General features: G+C 41.5%; 3 protein-coding genes across 4 annotated transcripts; 1 reads left to right on the top strand and 2 right to left on the bottom strand.

The window, feature by feature from the left end:
* Positions 1-416: 416 nt before the first annotated feature.
* LOC135511100 (kinesin-like protein KIF11-B) lies at positions 417-8,571 on the bottom strand. 2 transcript variants are annotated; one of them, XM_064932635.1, is made up of 23 exons: positions 8,439-8,571; positions 8,117-8,225; positions 7,813-7,945; positions 7,607-7,704; positions 7,391-7,469; positions 7,118-7,303; positions 6,254-6,378; positions 6,056-6,146; positions 5,668-5,910; positions 5,474-5,569; positions 5,267-5,355; positions 5,072-5,159; positions 4,768-4,956; positions 4,435-4,642; positions 4,171-4,343; positions 3,932-4,057; positions 3,676-3,834; positions 2,992-3,131; positions 2,565-2,844; positions 2,119-2,341; positions 1,861-2,018; positions 1,540-1,644; positions 417-1,446 (listed from the first exon to the last, which is right to left on the bottom strand). In XM_064932635.1, the coding sequence occupies exons 2-23, from the start codon at positions 8,191-8,193 to the stop codon at positions 1,336-1,338; spliced, it is 3,177 nt and encodes a 1,058-aa protein (XP_064788707.1). In that variant the 5' UTR covers positions 8,194-8,225; positions 8,439-8,571; the 3' UTR covers positions 417-1,335. The 2 variants fall into 2 exon arrangements, with proteins under 2 accessions (XP_064788707.1, XP_064788706.1); XM_064932634.1 differs by having other exon boundaries at positions 8,457-8,571.
* Positions 8,572-15,143: 6,572 nt separating this feature from the next.
* Positions 15,144-17,624, top strand: LOC135511098 (early growth response protein 2b-like). Its single transcript, XM_064932632.1, has 2 exons — positions 15,144-15,460; positions 15,851-17,624. The coding sequence occupies exons 1-2, from the start codon at positions 15,283-15,285 to the stop codon at positions 16,834-16,836; spliced, it is 1,164 nt and encodes a 387-aa protein (XP_064788704.1). The 5' UTR covers positions 15,144-15,282; the 3' UTR covers positions 16,837-17,624.
* Positions 17,625-18,248: 624 nt separating this feature from the next.
* Positions 18,249-19,749, bottom strand: LOC135511099 (2-aminoethanethiol dioxygenase-like). Its single transcript, XM_064932633.1, has one exon. It carries the CDS (start codon positions 19,437-19,439, stop codon positions 18,690-18,692), a length of 750 nt encoding a protein of 249 aa, XP_064788705.1. The 5' UTR covers positions 19,440-19,749; the 3' UTR covers positions 18,249-18,689.
* Positions 19,750-20,499: the final 750 nt, after the last annotated feature.

Raw genomic sequence — 20,499 nt, 5'->3', positions numbered from 1 at the left:
TTGGAGCGAAAACCTACAGGAGGGTAACTCCAGGAACAAGGTTGGAGCGTCATTGTCTAAAATAAGCTAATTCCGCCTATACAGGCGATGCTAAACAAACGCGCCAAATCAAAGCACATTTGTCTGAAAAACGTAGCTATTTTAGTCGGAACTAGTAAACTCAGAAATGTCCGCCTTACTATCTGGGTGGTTACACCAGTTTCTAAACCCAAAGGCGCAACATCTTGATACTTCCGGGGACGCTTACGAAGCAGACCTGGCCGATGTTTGGGTTTAGAATAGTCAAAGAGAAGTGAAACATTCTTCCTTATTTGCGGATTTTCTCGAAATCTAAAGGCACAACCTAGAGTCGAGCCAATATGTTTAAGTAATTGAACATGTTTTTACGCCAACCCCGTGAGTGAGAAAATGACACGTTTACATTTGTCAAAACTTTAATAAAATCGAAGGTTTGAACCAATGAATATTAAAATGACAGAAAAGGGCAGTTCCACAAATAACTTTGCACCCCTTTGTTTTAAGTAGAAATTGTGCACAAATCCTCATTTTAAAAGCATGTTATATTAGAATGAAGTGCCTTTAATATAGAACACAAACGATTTTATATGAATAAATATCAATAATGCTGATTGGCACTTTAGCATCTCACTAGAAGTCAGAGTAAACAAAGGACATTTTAACCAACATCTGTTTACCACCTTTAGAAAGCCTTATTTATTGTTGCTTTGAAAGTCATTTCTGAATATGTAATTACTTTTACATTAAGGTATTAAAAAAAAAGTCCCTGATTTGAAGGTCAACCCTTTTACATGAATCACTTGTTTTAATATGGTGAAACTACTCCTTTAAAAAAGGTGAAGTATGCAGAAATCTGCCATTTCCTGGTTGCTAAAATTCATAGTTTCCCTCATTTCAGTTTGACAAAACAAGCAATGTATAGTGTACAGAATCATTGTACCATCTAAACCACTAAAATATATTTCAATAACCAAAAACATTATATTTTCAGTTTGAAGCTGGTGTACAAAATCAAAACACCCCCCCAAAAAACAGGTAGCATAGAACAGATCAAGCACTTTTGACTTGCTTTCATTTTGAATGACAGATCTATAACATTTCTATTGGACTTGAGTCAGGTCCATATTGCAGCCTAAAAAAAAAAAATCTCTAAAACACTGAACATATAATGGTTAAATCATGGCGTAAAAGCAGGTTAGCTGGTTCTACCTTTTTGGACATTGACTGATTTGTGGTGGATAACGGAGCGGATGGAGCATAACATCAACCGTGAAACTCAGAGGGGCTAGAAATGTTGAAAATCTAGAACTAGTTCTACTAGTTCTGACACCTGAGTGGTAACTTTGACCTGACCGGCGTTGCCTGAGTATCATTATCTACCATCTTGGAGCGATTAACAGATTTTTCTTTCTTGCCGGCCTTCTTTTGCTGAAAGGAAAGAGAACATTACAATCAAACAATGCCATCTATAGCTGGGAGATGACAGTACTTAACCAAACAGAAACACCAAAGTAATCTTACCTTGAAGAACGGCACTCTCCCGCTCTCGTAGCACATGAGGTTTTCGTCTATGTAAGGCAGCTCAGTGACGTAGCCATAGCCGCTCACCTCATCCTCCAGAGAGTCCTATGGCAACAGTCAGGTTAAAGCTACTCTGTACTCTCTGAAATTCACCCTTTTCATTGTCATTACATGTCATACATGCTGAACAGTCAAGATCAGTTAAAGTTCATAGTCTGTACAGTTGACGTCATGTAATCATGTCAATGTAATCTGCCATACAGCCCCCAAACCCACATGACCCAACCAGGAAATACTGGGCTCTAATTTTCTGAAGTGTACCTGATCAACCTGCTTCTCCTCCTCCAATGCGTCACACTGGAAAAGGGCCGTCTGCAGCTCCTCCTGCTTGTGGCAGAGGTTCTCCAGCAGTTCTGCTCTGCTCTTCGACTTGGCCAAGAGACGAGGGTACACAAAGTCCCTTCTCCGAGGAGTTGCACCTACCAGAACAAATTGAAGTAAACATGACAGGTCAGTGACTCAGACAAATACGTAGAAAAGAAAAAACCCAGATTAACATTACATCCATGTTAGGCTCACCAGTTGGGACATCCTGTAGGAGTTCATCGCTGAGGAAGCTGTGGACACGGGCCAGGCCATCCTCCAAGTGGGCCTTGAGTTCAGTCTGGTGGTGTTCCAGGGTGTTCTGGTCCAGTGACATCTGCTCCTTCATGGACCCCAGACCCTCCTTCACCATCTCCTGCTGCTGCTTCAGCTGCCCACTCCCTTCCTGGACTCTCTCCTCACAGCTCTGCTCCACTCTCTGAATCACACCACAGAGAAACAAAGGTTGAGATTTCAGTCATAATGATTACAGACATGTAAGAAGCTGCGCAGGGATTTCAAAGCTAACCAATTTTGCAAAACAAAAATTGCAGTGCAAGAAAAACTGTCGAGGGCTAAAAAAATACTTAGTACTCCATTTCATACACCAACAAGTATCCGTTTGAGGTAAAACTGCCTAACAATCTGAGTGTATAGTTTACCGTTAGCAGGGTCTGAGCAGAGGCGGTTTGGTCTCTGATCAGGGTGAGCTGAGCCTGGGCCTGGGAGTCAATGCCATCTTCGGTAGAGACACACCACTGCAGACTCTTCTCACCTAGCTGGGTCAGAGAGCTGTGCAGGTGGCTGCAGTAGCCAGAAGACTCGTCCACTGTGCGCATGGCCTCCTGGGCAGTCTGTTGGACCTCAGAGATCAAGCTGGCAGTGGTAGACTCTAGACGTTCCTTTTGGGTGGCGGTCTGGTTCTCAGACACACTGCATCTCCTGGAGAAGGGCAGCAAAGTTAGTGGCTTTGCCCTGGCAAACATATCAGGTGAAAAATATGCAGATTCAAATGAACAAAGCCCACACTATGGACAGAAATCATTAGACAGGTCAATGGCCCAGTTAAGACAGCCCAGTTGCACTTACGTTTGAAGGGTCTGCTGAAGGGACTGAACAGGGACCTGCAGGGCGTCAGAGGCATTCATCAGGCCGGCATAGTTATTCTGGGTCTCCATGGCCAGGAGGTTTAGCTGGTTCTGCAGACACTGGATCACCTGGGTCATGCCCTGTACGATCAGAAACAGAAGGGTTGTCACAAGGTCAGATAGAAAAGCACACTTGTTGACCATACAGCCTTGATGGTGAGAATGACAGGGGTTTTCATCAACATTTAGATGTTGAACAGGGACTTGATCAATGGCATCAAAGCAAAGTAGACACCACTGCAAGAGCAACACCATTGTGAATCTCAAGGTGTAGTATTACTTTGCAATGATCTGAAAAAGAAAACAAGTAAGAGGGTGATAAGAGAACACTTTAAACTAGGGGTGTCATACAAATTTAGTCCCGGGGGCCACATTGAAACACTCAACATTTGCCCAAAACAATAGTCCATCGTTTTTGTAATTTCATGCTCTTTCAGTCTAGGTTTCATTTGTGATGATTAGCGAACTGGATACAGTGAAGAAACTGAACGTTGGTCCATTATTTTGACAGTTTCGATTACATTTTAGTCATTTTAAAGTATATCGATATTTTCCCATGGCCTACAAGCCATAGGTTTGACACCCCTGCTTTAGACTACACAACCAAGCAGATTCCAGGCCGTACCGTCTGGTGCTCCTTGTCTGCTCTGCTGATCTGTTCCTTCAGGTTGTCGTGCTCAGTCTTTAGGGAGCCGAGACCTTCTGTTGCAGTCTCCCTCAGGGTAGCCAGGTCCTGGGCATGGCCACTGAAGAACGACGCCGTCTCCACCTTCATGGACTCCATCTGGAGAAAAGGAATACATTCACAAAGTTGTCCATCATGTATACTCAAAAGTATTTTGAGAACAGTATTGTGCATTATTTCAGCCAGCTTCCCTTACCTTAGCAGCCAGGGCACGGTGGGTCTCCAGTGTCTTCCTCAGGCTGTCATTCATGGCCATGACAGCACTCAGACCAGGCAACACCTGGGCCACCAGGACCTCCTCAAGCTCCAGCTTATGCTCCTCCTGTTAACCCAGGATTGCATTTATCATGAAACCTCTCCCACCTCTCTATTCATACAGATTCATGCAACAAAAAAAATAGAAAAGATCAGACAATAGAGAGCCTCATTTCTTACCAAAACCTGGTGCAGACTGTTTTTAGCCTCCACACACAGCGTCTCCTGCTCCATCATCTTAGCCTGACACTTGGTCATGCCATCAGCAACCAGGTCTTTGATGCTGCAGAAGGACGTGGCTACAGTAGCCATGGCTCCTTTGAAAGCTTTGTTGTTGACTGGGAGAAGACCCTCTGAGGGGGGAGAGTAAAAGACTAAATTGGATATCAAATTCTATGATGCGCTCATATCACTCAAAGTACTGAACCATTTCAAGCTTCTCACCAACTGAGGTTTTGTAGGAGTCCAGCATGCCCTGGTGCTTGCTGTGCTGGTCTTCTACAGATTTCTGCATCTGGCTGAACATAGCATCCATGCAGTCTGCGAAACTCATCTGGATCTCAGAGTTGTGCTCCTCAACCTTTTTCTTCCTCTCCAGCTTCGCATGCAGGCCAGACACGTCTTTGGTGCTTTCGTCAACAGTTGTCAGCAACTGGGATAACATTAACTCATAACGTTAGACTAAAACAGTTTTGAATATCTCAAAAGTGTAATTTTAGTCATTTAGTAGAAGCCCTTATACATTGTCCTAACTGGTCGTAATGATGTCACCCTAACCTTGTCTGCAGTGGTGTACAATTTCTCCTCGGTGGTGGACAGCTCAGACACTATAAACTCCTCCTCAGTGAGCTTCTGCTTGGTCTTCTGCAGGTCCCTGTGAGTCTCCTGCAGCTTCTGGTTCTTCTCCTCTAGGTCATTGGTGCACTTGTCCAGCTTCTCCTTGCGATCCTCAAACAGCTCTGTAACCTGGGGAGGAGGGATGGTTACACATGTTTGATGAGTCAAGTGGAGCCGGTAACCATGGTGCTGCTCATCCAAAAAAAGGAAGTAAAATATGAGAGTACTTTCTAAATAAGCTTACGCTCTTCAGTTCCTCCTCCACTGCAGCAATCTTCTCTGTGTATTCAGTTATGTGATCCTCTTGGGAAGATATCGTAGCTGCCATGCTCCTAAGGGGATTAATGAAATATACTTTCTCCTTTTGAAGCGATTCAGACTTTAGAAATAAACATTTGATTCATACACAACATTTGTGTGTTGTATAATGGGCATTTACTCATAGTTCTCAGATGACAGATACACTCCATTCTTGTCACGAGTGGCAGCCAAATCCCGTTTTAGACGCTCAATTTCCTCTGTGTATTCCTGATGATGAAATTCAATATTTTCAGTCCAGATGTTTTACCACAAATAAAATACACATGCTTAAAGTAAACAGAGCATGCATACTCAAATTGAGAGGTTTTGTTCAGTGCTTATATACCTTGATGAGAGTTCTCTTTGTCAACTTCTGGTTCACCTCAGGCTTGTTCATGATGTTCTTGGCCCTGTTGGCATAATCCAGTGTGCTCAGAGTTTCCTGGGGATTTCATGAAACGACAAGTTGAGCATTAATCAAATTAGATATCAATCTAGACATTGAAGCCAAGAGAACATAACAAAGCCAGACAAACACACCTCCAAGTTGATGGAGGCTGGTGAAACTGTGGCAATGATGGAAGTCTTAGTGCGGCCTCCCAATGAGTCCTGGAGGATGCGGGTGAGTTTGGACTCCCTGTAGGGCACATGGGGCCTCTTCTCCACCAGTGCAGTGATCACCCTGCCCAGTGTCAGCAGAGACTGGTTGATGTTGCCAGCCTCACGCGCCCGCTTGTCCACAGCCCCGGACCGACCAATGTTCTCACTGCCAGCAAGGTCAACCTACAAGGTGAGGGTCAGGTTAGCTAGAATTTCTGATGGCAACACAAGCAGGTGAACATACAGGTCAAATGTGCTATCCATCTTTGTATGTCACTGGTAAAGCGTGCATGACAATGCATTTGTAGGTAATACCAGGTAACAATACCAAGTTCAGTTTTCCAATCTTGACCAGTTCCTCTCCATCAACAGTTATCTCCTTCATATGAATCGTGACGGAGAACACTGAGTGAGAGCGGCTGAAAAACACAAAGGGGCAGATAAATACAAACAAACACTCAACTAAACATTTACACCTTGTGGTTTAGTATGAGACAAGTTTACTTGGTCAGACATGCAGGTTTACCTGGAATAGGCATTCATGAGAGTGGAGGCAGTTTTCCTCTTGGCAGATCCACGCTCCAAAATCTGGTAAACCTCATTTTTGTTGTGTACTGTGATTTCTTCCAGGCCCTTGATGATAACACCTCTCTGAAGGACAGAAATTAATTATATAGATATCCGGGAGTTGTAGCGATGAGACAAGATAATAGCTACTAAACAATTGGATAACACAAAATTAGGAAGGAAAAGGGGTAAAATTTTAAAAAATTTAAAAAAAATACATATATTTATTTTTTACCCCTTTTCCTCCCCAATTTCGTGGTATCCAATTGTTTAGTAGCTACTATCTTGTCTCATCGCTACAATTAGCAGGAGAGACGAAGGTTGAAAGCCATGTGTCCTCCGATACACAACCCAACCAAACCGCACTGCTTAACACAGCGAAATCCAACCCGGAAGCCAGCCGCACCAATGTGTCGGAGGAAACACCATGCACCTGGCAACCTTGGTTAGCGCGCATTGTGCCCGGCCCGCCACAGGAGTCGCTGGTGCACGATGAGACAAGGATTTCCCTACCGGCTAAACCCTCCCTAACCGGGACGACGCTAGGCCAATTGTGCGTCGCCCCACGGACCTCCCGGTAGCGGCCGGTTACGACAGAGCCTGGGCGCGAATCCAGAGTCTCTGGTGGCACAGCCAGCGCTGCAGCACAGTGCCCTTAACCACTGCACCACCCGGGAGGCCCAGAAATGGTATTTAATCTTCAAATGCAGGTTTTAATATGACCATTAGATTAAGAAAATCACCCTGGGGGGGGGGCAGCAGTGACATGTTGACAGACACGTTACTCAACCCATTAGGTACGTACATAAGAGACTGTTAGTACCTTGTTACGTGGATCATCAAACAACTGAAGACGTTCAGTGACGTCAGGAAAAGGGCTCAGCAGGTCAAACAACTCTTCATTGTAGATCTCCAGCAAGGAAACCTTGACAGAAAACTCTGTCCCACTTTCAGACAGCTTCTCAAATATCTGATGAAGTGTCCGGGGAATGATACCAGCAAGAGGATCCTGAAAGAGTCCATTCAAATCACAAATACTGAAAACTATTTTTTTTAAACAAGTTAATTGACAGATCTGATACAAGTTATGTTATACCTCTTCCCATGTAAATTCTTCATTTGGAGATCTTTCTCCTTCCATTGTAAAAGTCTTTCCTGTTCCCGTTTGGCCATATCTAAATGACAGAAAGAAAATATTTAGTCAAAAACATGTACAAAATTGACAAATACCTTCAGTGGCAGGTGTCAGCTTCAAATGGCTAAATGTAACCTTGTGGACATGCCACTTAATCCCTGCTTAGGTAGTACTTACGCAAAAACTGTACAATTGTATCCACCTATCACTTCATCCAAAATAGGGCAGACAACACTCTTGTAGACATCAATTTGCTTGGCAGATGGACCAAACACCTGAGGCGAGGGTTTGATAACATGTAATTTGCACATTAGGAACAAATGACCCTGCAACCCAAGTATAGTGGTTTGTCCAGTTTAGACAAAGAACATTACATTAGTTACCATATCAAAAGTGTACGTCTTCCTAGCTGCCTTGTCGCCAATCCCCCCCGTTCGCACATTGATCTCTTTTCGATTTTCTACTGTGTCAATGACTCCATGGGCGGCAGACTTGCGTTCCGCGTTGTTGAAGGGTCTGAAGAGGCATGGACAGAGAATTTAGCAAGAAAACATTAGGCTAACTAGATAATGTTGCTGTGATAAAGACTGATGTTCTTGTCCATTTAGCTAGCAAGTTAATTAGCTTTGATCAAGTTGCTTTTAGTCCCAACTCCCACTGGTTTCATACAAGTCAAGTTTAGTTTACCTGCATCTCACAACGACTTGAATATTTCTCCCCTTCTCATCCTTTTTTGCGACACTGAACGAGTTGTGCGTAGACATGTTTGCAGAACTCTCAATACTGTAAACGTCAACTGTAACACACAAAGAGTTTTCCCCATTAAAAAAACAAATGTATTAGCTAGCTAACATAGCCCCTACTCTGACTAGTCAACTAACATTAACGTGAGCCAGCTAGCGTTAACCAAGATAACTGCCTACTTTAAAAAGTTAGCTACCGTTAGCAAATATTGTGATATACAAAAAAAACGCAAACTCCTGGAAACGAGACCCAAAATTGTCCTTACCAAGTGATGAAGTCTTACCTCTATTGTTTATTTTGAACAATTATCTTGTAGGTAAGTAATTTTAAACAAATATGACTTCCGTCACCGCTGGCGCTCTATCGTGCGGAATTTTTTCAAACACAAATTTAAATGTTCTTCATCCGAGATGTACAGCCAATGGCTTAAGCGAAATTTCTTAAACGCGATTTTATTGGCAGTCTGGGGTCACATGAAAAATGGAGGTGTGATGCATCACGGGAACTGAGTTTTATATTGGAACACATATCCACTTGATGGCGCTAATGTGCTCTTTTTGGTATGCCCCAAAAAATAATCCCGTTTTAGCTTCATGTGTGATTCAAGGTAAATACATTTACATGACAAACACCAAATGGAAAGTTATTGGATCCTGTCATTTTAATTGTCTCCCCACATGTTGTTCATTTTGCATTCACATAATCCGGAATACAGGAATAGTCATATTAATAAAATAAAAACACCATCGTCAGTTCTTTATAGTCAGTTATATGGCTGTTCATTTTGTGGAATTAATCATGTGGAAAATGCCAACATCTATTAAAGGTCCAATGCAACCATTTTTGTCTCAATATCAAATAATTTCTGGGTAACAATTAAGTACCTTACTGTAATTGTTTTCCATTAATAATATATCCCATTTAGCAGACGCTTTTGTCCAAAGCGACTTACAAGTCGGCTGGGGCCACTACTTTTACATATGGGTGGCCCCAGCTGAACCCAATTGGCGTTGCAAGCGCCATGCTTCCGACTGAGCCACACAGGACCCTTATTGGAGGGGGGGGGAAGTATATATATTCCAAGCAAAGAACAATTTCTAAAGCAAACATGTTGCTAGGACTGTCTGAGGGTGGTCCGAGTGGGGAGGGGGGAACTGAAAACTAGCTGTAATTGGCAGAGAGGTTAGGAACTCTCTTTCTTAACTAATTCACGACCTGGTGAAAACTCCATCCCACCAAAACAGGCTGAAATTTCAGGCAGTCTTTTCAAACAGCTCTTACACTTAAAGGGCATTATCCTAATTTTCACAAGTTCACAGTATTATTCCAACCTCATAGTTTGGCAATATATATAAAACACAAAAAATCCAAATTTTTGACTGCACTGGGCCTTTAAATACATAACTTCCTGGGCCTAATAGCCTATGGGAGTAGCATGCATGCTTTATACTATTTCCCAATCTAGCCTAAAAGTCAAATTTAACAAATGTATCTTGTGTCGGCTAATAATGTAGTCTACATTATCTATTCATCAGTTAATCAATCACCCTACATACTTGAAGCTGAACAAACAGCACAGAATCCATTTATGTTTAACTGCGTGGCTTCTGACCACTACTTGATTGACAGGTGGGTGAAATGCCCATGTCATTTTGACACGCAGCTCATTATGCCAATATTGTGGGCCCTCATAGATACACAGTATGAGCCATTTGAGGAGCACACTTTTCCATCCAGCGCCAACATTCAGATATCAGATTGTTGTAGATGAACAACGGTTTGTGTTTGAGATTTGCATTTGTGTTTGAGATTGCACTGGACTGGTAAACCCACTGGTGAATACAATAGCCTACTCTCTGTGATTAATTAATACATCAAACAGCAGCAAGAACATAACACATCCTTCTGTGCTTGCACAATAATTTACTTTCAACTGAGTTTTTCTTAAGTTGGTCATGTATGACTATTGAAATATAATATGATTCTGAATAATAAATAACGGAGATTGTAACACCCAAATTAAAGAACAGGGGACATTATATATATATGGCATGTTGATATAATTGTTTCTGATAATCAATTGTTCCAGTATTTCATCACGTTTTCCCAAGATAAAGTAAAACAACTAGCAGTGAGTTATTTGCCAAGTAAGACCTTTTCTCTTTGTCTCATATTTTAAGACATGACACCACCCATCAACCTTCCAGAGCACAGTCATCCATCTCCTCGTGGGCATCTACCCACTCATCCTAGTGGGGAGGGGGTTATTCCCTTGTGTGCCTCTCTCTCTCTCTCTCTCTCTCTCTCTCTCTCTCTCTCTCTCTCTCTCTGTCTCACACACACATACACACAAACAAACACACACACACACACACAAACGCACACACACAGACACACACAATTTCCCTACCCAAGTGTGATTATTCAGCAATTATAAAGCACTTAAAAAAATAATCTGAACCTGTGTTTTTGAACGGTGGTTCTCAATGGACACACGCAGTCCATCGATTCCCTCACTTTTAGAACAAGAATAAACAACTTATCGAGGTAATCAAAAAGTCTAAACAAATAACTGCACATTGCATGCATCTTCTGTGTTTTCCATTTCCAAAATCACATGAGACATCTGATGGAGGATATGAAGCAAATGAGGGTTAACTCATAGGCTACAATGTAGCTCATCCATATTTGGAGGAATCTAAAACTACATGTTCTTTGGATATTAATTCTTCATAGATGGTTGTTGGGTCTCTGAGATGACCCTCTCCTGGAGTTCCATCGTCATGAGAGCAGCTGTCACCCAGGCCACGCCCCAGGCATGGGGTTTGAGTGACCCAAACACCTCAGATTCCTCCGATCAAAGAGAGCTTTTCTATTCCAATCTGCTGGGTCTCACAAATCTACTTCATTATCATAACAATTTTAACTGTGAGGGTGGAAGCAAAGTGAAGTGGGAACAATCCTATTGTTTCTTTTTCCATCAGTCGCTCAGAAAAAGAAACATTATATGACCCACTCCATTGGAGGAGTAAGAATCTAGCGGGTAACTGTGGTTGCTCAGATGTTAGGGGACTGCCACCGCAGAAGCATTTGTCTCTATCTGAGGCCCTGCTATCACTGCCTCGGGGCCTGAACGAGGAGACATACCAGTATCTTTGTTATATTACAGGTAAGCAATCCAGGGGCTGTTTCATGTGTGTGTGTGTGTGTGTGTGTTTTCTTTGTCCCCTGCAGTTTTCTTGAACATGCAGAAATCTTAGGGCCCGTTTCCCCAAACACAGCATACCTTTAAGTCTAAGACTAGGCTCATTCTGTGTCCAGGAAAACGGACCAAAGTTACAGTGTTGTTGTTTTAAGCTTGTAAAAAATATGTAGAATAGATTACTTTCTAAATACACATGTTAACGATATATACCCAATATGTTAACTGTTAGGTATGAAATGATCTAAACCTTTACAATATGTACCCAATATGTTAACTGTTAGGTAAGAAATGATTTAAACCTTTACAATATATACCCAATATGTTAACTGTTAGGTAAGAAATTATTTAAACCTTTACAATATATACCCAATATGTTAACTGTTAGGTAAGAAATGATTTAAACCTTTACAATATATACCCAATATGTTAACTGTTAGGTATGAAATGATTTAAACCTTTACAATATATACCCAATATGTTAACTGTTAGGTAAGAAATGATTTAAACCTTTACAATATATACCCAATATGTTAACTGTTAGGTATGAAATGATTTAAACCTTTACAATATATACCCAATATGTTAACTGTTAGGTATGAAATGATTTAAACCTTTACAATATATACCCAATATGTTAACTGTTAGGTATGAAATGAAGGTAGTGTAATCAATGTATTTTTGGAAATAGAAGAGTAGGATCCATTACAAATACAACTCACTCTTGATGAAGTACAGTATGTCACTGTATACACACACACTACTTCTAACGAGTGCCACTGTGTATTGGTAGGCTGCTACTAGGCTATAATTTGGACATTGTATCTTATTGCTGCTCAAAATACTAGACAAGCAAGCAGGCCTCATTTTCACAATAGAGGGTTTTGAAAGTAAGCACAAAAGGAAGTGATGTACAATAGTGTACTATTAATTATTGATGCTGTAGTGTAAAGTCATTCTTAAAACTGTTTTTTTTGTGATTTCAAAGATGTCTAAGATTCAAGTCAGGGGTGATTTAAACACATCGAGACATACATTCATTCCATTTGCAATACGTGCATTTATGAATGGATATTCTCTGGTCAGTTTTTAATGTATAAGATAGCTTAATGCAAACCTCAAACATGATATATTTGGAATGTATTAACTATTTGACAAAAAAAAACACAACACAATAACAAAGCAAATTCTCCTATATCAGCCTAGTGATAGAAAACAAAGATCCATATTAACAAAAACCACACATGACACTTGATTAATCGTCATGCGGGGCTCTCCAGACCCCTAGGTGACACTGAGACATAGGCAACACAAAATGCCCCCTCCTCTAAATCCCGCTCAATGTGGCGGAGCGTGGGCGAGGGGTGCAAGGAGGGCACCATTCCCCACGGAGGCACGCTGTGCAGCCTATCGGCCGGACACTGGACCTGGAAAAAACCCATCTGCCTGAGGAAGGCGGCGTTCACACAATACACTAACATTTTTGGAACTGTGGGCGTTAAAAAGAGTACTTAAAAAGGGATCCCTTTTCCCCCCAACAAGGGGAGAGGGGATTGGGAGGGAACACCATTCCTAAACTTCTCACTAGTCATTCCTCTCTCTCTCTCTTCTCTCTTTCTTCTCTCTATCTTCTATCTCCTCTCTCTCTTCTCTCCTCTATATATGCTCTCTCTCTCCTTTCTTCTCTTTCTCTCTCTTCTCTATTTCTTCTCTCTCTTCTCTTCTCTCCTCTCTCTGTTCTCTCTATTCTGTCTCTCCTTTCACTCTCCTCGCTCTCTCTTCTCTCCTCTCTCTGTTCTCTCTTTCTTCTGTCTCTCCTCTCTCTCTCTTCTCTCTCTCCTATTATCTCTCCTCTCTCTCTTCTCTCTCTCCTATTATCTCTCCTCTATCTATCTTCTATCTTCTCTCTCTTCTTTCTCTCTCTTCTCTCTGTCTTCTATCTCCTCTCTCTCTTCCATCTCATTCCTCTCTCTTCTCTTTCTCTTCTCTGCCTCTCCTCTCTTTCTCACCACTATCTCTACTCTTTCTTCTCTCTCTCTCTTCTCTTTATCTCCTCTCTCTTGTCTGTCTCTTCTCTCTTTTCTCTCCTCTCTCTTTATCTCCTCTCTTTCTTCTCTCTTTCTCTCTTCTCTGTCTCTCCTCTCTTCTCTCCTCTGCTCTCCCATCCCCCCCCCCTCTCTCTCTCCTCTCTCTCCTCTCTTTTCTCTCTCTTCTCTCCTCTCTCTTCTCTCTTCTCGTCTTATTTAAGTAGGTCTATCATGTTCATTTGGACAAGTGTTAAAGTTGTTGCTGGTGTTATAGACAATATAAAAAGGACTATGGACATTTTTTGTGTTTCCTACATTGTCATATTGGGTATAGAAAATGACATACATTAGCCTACAGTGGCATATGTGGAAAGTTTCCAGTCTTTTAAGGATTCCTACCTTCGGAAACAAATATGCCAACAACTCCTAGGGAGTATGATGTCATTAGGAACATGTCAGACACATTTTGCATATTTAGACCAAAGTTCATCTCCATTATCAGGAGACAGTGTCCCCTGTGACAGAATAGCAATTAGCTCTACTTGCGTGAGGAGCAGTCTCATTACCTGAGTGTCATAGTGGACATGCAGGGCTTGAGACAGTGTTTAAAGGGCTTCCCCTTGCTTTATCACTATCTACCACAGCCCTTGGATCAACAACCCTGTCACATGTAAGCCTACAGACATCAGTCAGGTGTCATTTACACCAACAGAGGGCAGCTTGCTGAGAAGAGCGGAAGGGGTTGCTGTCCCAAGATGATCCCTTCAATACAGTGGGGTCTTGAGTAGGTGGAGAGATATGTCATACATATTTTCAGTCTATACATGTGGGCAACCCATAACTCACGATTCACAAATGATTAATAGCTTATCTAATGAACTTCCTTTACCCAGGCTACAAACAGGCCAACTTTAAATGGACAACTAAATGGACAACTCATGGCACTACATATATAGTGCACAAATCATTTCTAAACAGTCATACTACATAAAGGGTGCTATAGGCTAAGGAATATTCCTTCTAAAGCATCCTGAAGCACATGCCTAATGTAGGGTTTATGAAGGCTTCATAAATGTGTTGTTTACCTATACAGATTTTTCAACAACAAAAACATATGTACGTAGATATAGCACTTCGATCAATTCAAGTTTCCATTTTTGCAAAATGTTAGCCCAGACTATAAAAGGATATAGAACGACAAAAACACACTTAATTTAACCAACTGATCCAACTTTCCTAAGGAACGCTCCACTCTAAAGCACAGTGCGGGAAGTCGTTCTTCTCGTATGCTTCTGTGTGGGCTTCTTCCTTGGCACGACCCGATATTTAATGAACACCAATTTAGCGGATGTATTCCATATATGTAAAAAGAGGGTGTCGTCTATTAAACCGGATAAATCCATTTTTGTTGAAGTGTTACCGGAATTCCTGCAGGCTTTTGGCAGCATGCCGATTATTATATTGATAATAAAATAGGCCATACATGTGTTAATATTTACTCAACTTAAACAGGCTAACAACAACGATGCAAAAATAAAAGTAATTTTGGTTATATATTTTTTAAATTCATTGACAAGTGTTCATTGATGTCGTCATCAAGCCTGAGACCCAACCCTAGCCCAACCTTTTCCTTTTTTAACCACCAAGTCCTTGTATGGTCAGTGACGTTCCGGGACATTCAGAGACTCCCTTTAAATGCATATTACAATATTGCATCCCCATAATATAACGAGATGAGAGGATATTTCCCATGCGTAGGGAACACTATATGATATGGCAGAGAATACAGCATTGGAGAGTTTTTACCATGACATCTGAAGGTTATACATTGTGTGCGTAAAGGCGCGTAAAGGCTTGAAGCGCACTGTCTTGTCAAAAAAATGACAGCTAAAACTATTGACAAGGTTTGGGTACCCACCAGTAGTTTTATACAAGACATTCAAGAGGTAATCTATTCAATGGAAGAGGAAATATCCGCATCATTGCCAGAGACGGGAACTGGGTTAAAAGTTGAGTCATATTGGAAACAGCACGGCCAATTGGGTGAAACCAAGGGGGGTAAGAATTCATTTAATATATTTTTGTTAAATATTCATTTCTATTTTGCTGTTATGGCCAATAGAAAAGAAGTCATATGTCCTCATCAACTTTACAAAAAATTTGAGGATTAAAATGCATTATTAGTCATATTTGAGATCATCCTAAATTGAGGATAATCCATATTATTGGTCAATATTAATCAAGTAGATGGTCTGCTATGGTAAGTTAATGTATTTGTTCTTAATCGTTCTGTGACTTGAAACCTCCTACATACCCATTACAAAACCACAAAGTGCTGCGCAACCGCGCGAAAAACAAAAAGCGTTAAAGTAAAAAACCCTTGCGTGAAAGCAATAATCAACGTTTTTTGGAGACATAACTAACATTTATTTTTTCTTTGCTTCACAGGTGATTGTTTTAGTGAAGAAAGGGGCACCCTCGAGTTTATTTACCACGGCAACTTTACGCAGCCACCGCGCAGTCAGGCTGTGGCATACACCGGGAAGGTCTCGATCAATTCTAGAGGTGTAGAATACTGGAATCCCGGGGGTGCCATTAACGTAGCTAGTGCTGACATAAGGGTGGCAGCTTCGTCCCCGGTGTCTACCTCGCCCTCGCCTGAACCACCAAACCTTTACGCAGGAACTGTGAGCTGCACCATGGCGCAGAGTCAACACGATATAAACCACATGTATGCTACGCCGTCTTACTCTTGTACCGGGGAAATGTACCAGGATCAATCAACCTACCTGGCAACGTCGACCTGCCCCATGTCTTATCCACAGCCGTCGTACTCATCCTATACATCACCAAAGTCGACAGTGGACAGCGCACTCTTAAACATCATGCCTGACTACAGCGGGTTCTTCCAGCCAAACTGCCAACGAGACATCCACGCATTTCCTGACAGGAAAGCGTTACCATATTCACTGGACTCTCTGAGGGTTCCACCACCTCTGACACCTCTGAACACAATAAGGAATTTTACGCTTGGGGGACCTGCGATAGAGGGCTCTTGTCCACCAAATCCCTACAACACTTCGAACTTACCCCTGAGGCCAATATTGAGACCGAGAAAGTATCCAAACCTCCCAAGCAAAACGCCTGTCCATGAGCGACCATACCCTTGCCCAGCAGAGAGCTGCGATAGGAGGTTCTCGCGGTCGGACGAGCTGAGCAGACACGTTAGGATCCACACAGGGCACAAACCCTTCCAGTGTCGGATCTGCATGCGCAGTTTCAGTCGCAGCGACCACCTCACTACGCACATCCGGACACACACTGGAGAAAAACCCTTCTCCTGCGACCACTGTGGAAGAAAGTTTGCCAGGAGTGATGAAAGAAGGAGACACACGAAAATCCACTTAAGACAGAAAGAGAAAAAGTCATCATAATGACCCAGGCAGAATGGTTTTAAACATTCAGATAGATGATGTTTCCCTGCAGCACCAATTCATTAAATAATATCCAAATCAAACATTCACACTGAATTTAGCAGACTAGGGTTAATTAAGGTTGACTAATGCATTTGGATATATGGTGCTGAATGAATAACAACATAAACGGACAGAGCTATCAGATGTATATTAGGTATAGAATACATTTTTTCATAACTTAACTGTAAAAGTGCACAAACACAAGTGCTCAGTATAGAAAGTGTTTCAATAGAGTAGGTGGGGAAATAGTCAGAGATGCTGAATAGCAAGCAAGGAGCAAGACTCAGCTCCAACACTGAGTGGTATCAGCCAGCAAGTAGCCTCACTTTTGCCAGTGTTGAGAGACTTCCCACAATAGATGAGACCATGATGGGTATTCCTGCATTATACCTGGGAAAGAAGTGCCATGACCAATATCACAGAGCTGAGTGGTCTGGCCAGGGGCATGTAGTTCCTGTATATTATCCTCACATCCCGTTTTGAGAGTGGGGGGGTTAGAGTCCCATGTGTGTAAAAACTGGAAGCCCTGTACTGTCAAGAGAGACAAATAAGAACTGAATTGCTCAAGTTTTTTTTTTTTTTTTTTAAATCTCCTGTTACTTGTTGGATGAAGATGAAAGTAAAATCTGTGTAAGATCATTACAGAAAGTAACTAGGAGAAATACGTTAATTTGACATGCGTCATTTGACATGTTTTTACACACTGAGCATTGTTCTTTAACTGACTTGATGCTTCTTGCAATAAATGTAGAATATGTTGTCGTTGGTGACATAGATAACTGCTTGTTTGTGTGTTTGTTCATTGTTTCACTAATTTGTAAGTCACTCTGGATAAGAGCATCTGCCAAATGACTTAAATGTAAATGTGAACCTAATCCAAATTAAATAACTGGGCAAAGGACATGGTTTTTATTTAAACAACAATGAAATCCACTTTTTGTTGTAGAATGTTTATTTTTTTCGGTCTTATTTTGGTAATTTGAAAGTAGACTATAGGCTACTGTATAGGTCAAGGTTTATGCTGAAAAACTCCAACTGTACAGTGAGCTACTAGTCACATTGTCCTTATGAGGTAATACCCAGTATGTCCACAAGAGGCCCCTAGGTCACAAGCAATGAATTCAATAGTGCTCTCCTAAAAGCACAGCACATTGAGCCAAGCTCCCAAAATGATGAAGCAAGCAAGGTTATTATGGGATTTAAGTTTAATTAGGGAAGCTCAATTAATGAAGCAATTTATAAAATGGTCATTCAGTAATCCATGTCCCATGGGATTAACTCAAATAATGTAGTTTGACCAAATCAAAACATGCTGAGCAAATCATGGATTTTGACATTTTAAAGTGCTTGAACACCACCAATTAGCCATATAGTTTTAATACACCTTTATGTTTTTATTTTGAGTAATGTGTATGGTTTCAGTTCATTTCAAGGCATGAAATGCTTATCAAAAATTCAAATACATTAGAGCTGATGTGCAAAGATCACAATTTATCAACTGCTTAAGTACTTTCATTGCAGGCAGATAACCCACTGTTCCTAGGCCGTCATTGAAAATAAGAATTTGTTCTTAACTGACTTGCCTAGTTAAATAAAGGTAAAATAAAAAATAAAATACAGGCAGAATGCATAGTCCAACTTAGGATAAGTGCTTTTAGTTCACAAGACATGTTTTCCCATTACACAGCACTGTGACACATCCCATTCCATAATTGTAGGAATCATGATCGTCATACATTTACATATTGTTTTGACATGGTCCTGAGAATCAATTGTTCACAAATCAATTCAGCGTTCATAGCTAGTGCGCTTCAGATCTTCACTTCAGGGCCGGGGTATGGTTCACCACCACACCAGAATTCAGAAGGTTGGGATACTTCCATCAGCCAAACTTCTTTTAGACCGTCAGCCTTTTTGTCCTCAGAATCCGGGGCAGACTGCAGAACTTTATAATAATGACAGTCTCTCCCGTCGTCTGGATCATATGGTGGTGCCAAAATATCGAGGAAAGCGGTGGGCCCATCGACTGCATCGATTTGGTGAAGGTTGTTTCGGTCAGGGGTCAAGATACACGGCCCGCTTTCTTCTGTAAACTCCCCGACCGACCCGAGAATCGACCTCCTCAGCGCACCTCTCTGAAAAGGGAGCAGTGGAGGGCTGAATTGCGTGTCACTGGCCACGCTAGTTGATTTGTCCAACCTGTCAAAACAGGTGATCCTGACCTTGCCATACATAACTTTCAACATTCCGTACATTCCCGGATGGTCGTGCAAGGGGATGGAAGCACCGCTTTTTAGCAGAAACACCCCCATGCTGAATTCGTCTGTCTCGCATATGTGCATGTATGTGACCGGGGGGTTGTGTGGCAAAGGCGTAGAAGCGCTGTCAACTTTCCTTGGAGCGATCTTCAGATCCGCAGCTCTGATTTCGGTCATGAGGCTTTGGAGTTTACATTGATTACCCAAAAACGCTTTATCACCAAATGAAGATGGGTTTCTAAAAGTTACAAGCGCCTGTCTAGCAATTTTCTGTACGATGGAGGTCATGTTGTCTCGAAGCATGATCGCTAACTAGCCCGTGAAGCGCTGTCCTGTAATTCTACACAAGTCTCGCGCTTGCTAGCTTTAGCAGCAGGCTAGGGCTCCAAGCACAGCTGCCGATGATTCTGCCTGCCTCTCTCTCTCCTTGATAATGACTGATTAAACCCAGTGAAATATATATTCCAACTTCACATTCAAATAAAACATAAATAAAGCAGAAGGTCTAATACAATTTTAAGTGAGGGGTACACTGCCTGGCACAACCGCAAATGTATCTCCCATCACACCATTCATGGATATCTTTCACACACGTCCGCAAAGAAAACGCTTCGTACGTAACGCGGGGCATCATGGGAAATGTTATTTAATAATGGACTGTATTAGTATTTATCTTCCCCCAAAACACATAATTATTAGATAAAAAAATAATGCATATGAAATGTGTATGCTATTTTTTATGATACTGTTTTCAATTACACGTCTTAAATAATACACAATTGTGAGAGATAATACTATTACTTAATTATGTACTACAATAACCAAAATACAATTCCTCGCCTCATTAAAGGGGAACAGCTGTGAGGTTGTTGACCTTTCTACATGAGTTGACTGATTCTGGACCATACAGAGAGCAGCAGTGCCAGCAATTTAGTATGAGTATGCCTACCATATAAGACTAAACTCATTTATTATTCTATCAATGGAAAAAGCTGAGCAGCATTCGACATTGAAAGAATGGTAGAATTTCCTCTGGAAAATAAGAGGGTCTATTAATCTCACCCAGCAGCAAGCCCAATGTAGGTTACAAAAACCGAATTGCCTTTTAACAATTTGGCCACCCAAATGTATTTTATGAATCATGTGTGACCTGTCATGGAAGCTATTTTGCATGTTATCGAAAAAGAGTGACAGATGGTGGCACATTCGGGTTGTTTTTTGTTCTTTTCCCTCCAGAATTCTCGATATTCAGAGCATGCACACACATGCACCCATGACAGTCAACTTTAAAATCTAAAAATAGGATACACTCATGTGTAGGAAATGAAACAAACGCCCACGTCCATTCCCTTGTTCCTCTTCT

The sequence above is a fragment of the Oncorhynchus masou genome, chromosome 23 (genome assembly GCF_036934945.1).
Source record: "Oncorhynchus masou masou isolate Uvic2021 chromosome 23, UVic_Omas_1.1, whole genome shotgun sequence".
NCBI classification, from domain to species: domain Eukaryota; kingdom Metazoa; phylum Chordata; class Actinopteri; order Salmoniformes; family Salmonidae; genus Oncorhynchus; species Oncorhynchus masou.
The sequence above is the reverse complement of the archived record's forward strand: the minus strand, read 5'-3'. Positions and strand labels throughout refer to the sequence as shown.

Excerpts from the sequence above, each read along its gene's own strand:
- LOC135511099 (XM_064932633.1), bottom strand. The coding sequence starts at position 19,439 with ATGCTTCGAGACAACATGACCTCCATCGTACAGAAAATTGCTAGACAG.
- LOC135511100 (XM_064932635.1), bottom strand. The coding sequence starts at position 8,193 with ATGTCTACGCACAACTCGTTCAGTGTCGCAAAAAAGGATGAGAAGGGG. Across the intron at positions 7,946-8,116 it reads CAAGTCGTTGTGAGATGCAG|ACCCTTCAACAACGCGGAAC; the intron begins GTAAACTAAACT and ends ATGCCTCTTCAG. Across the intron at positions 3,835-3,931 it reads ACCGTGCCCTGGCTGCTAAG|ATGGAGTCCATGAAGGTGGA; the intron begins GTAAGGGAAGCT and ends CCTTTTCTCCAG.
- LOC135511098 (XM_064932632.1), top strand. The coding sequence starts at position 15,283 with ATGACAGCTAAAACTATTGACAAGGTTTGGGTACCCACCAGTAGTTTT. Across the intron at positions 15,461-15,850 it reads ATTGGGTGAAACCAAGGGGG|GTGATTGTTTTAGTGAAGAA; the intron begins GTAAGAATTCAT and ends TTTGCTTCACAG.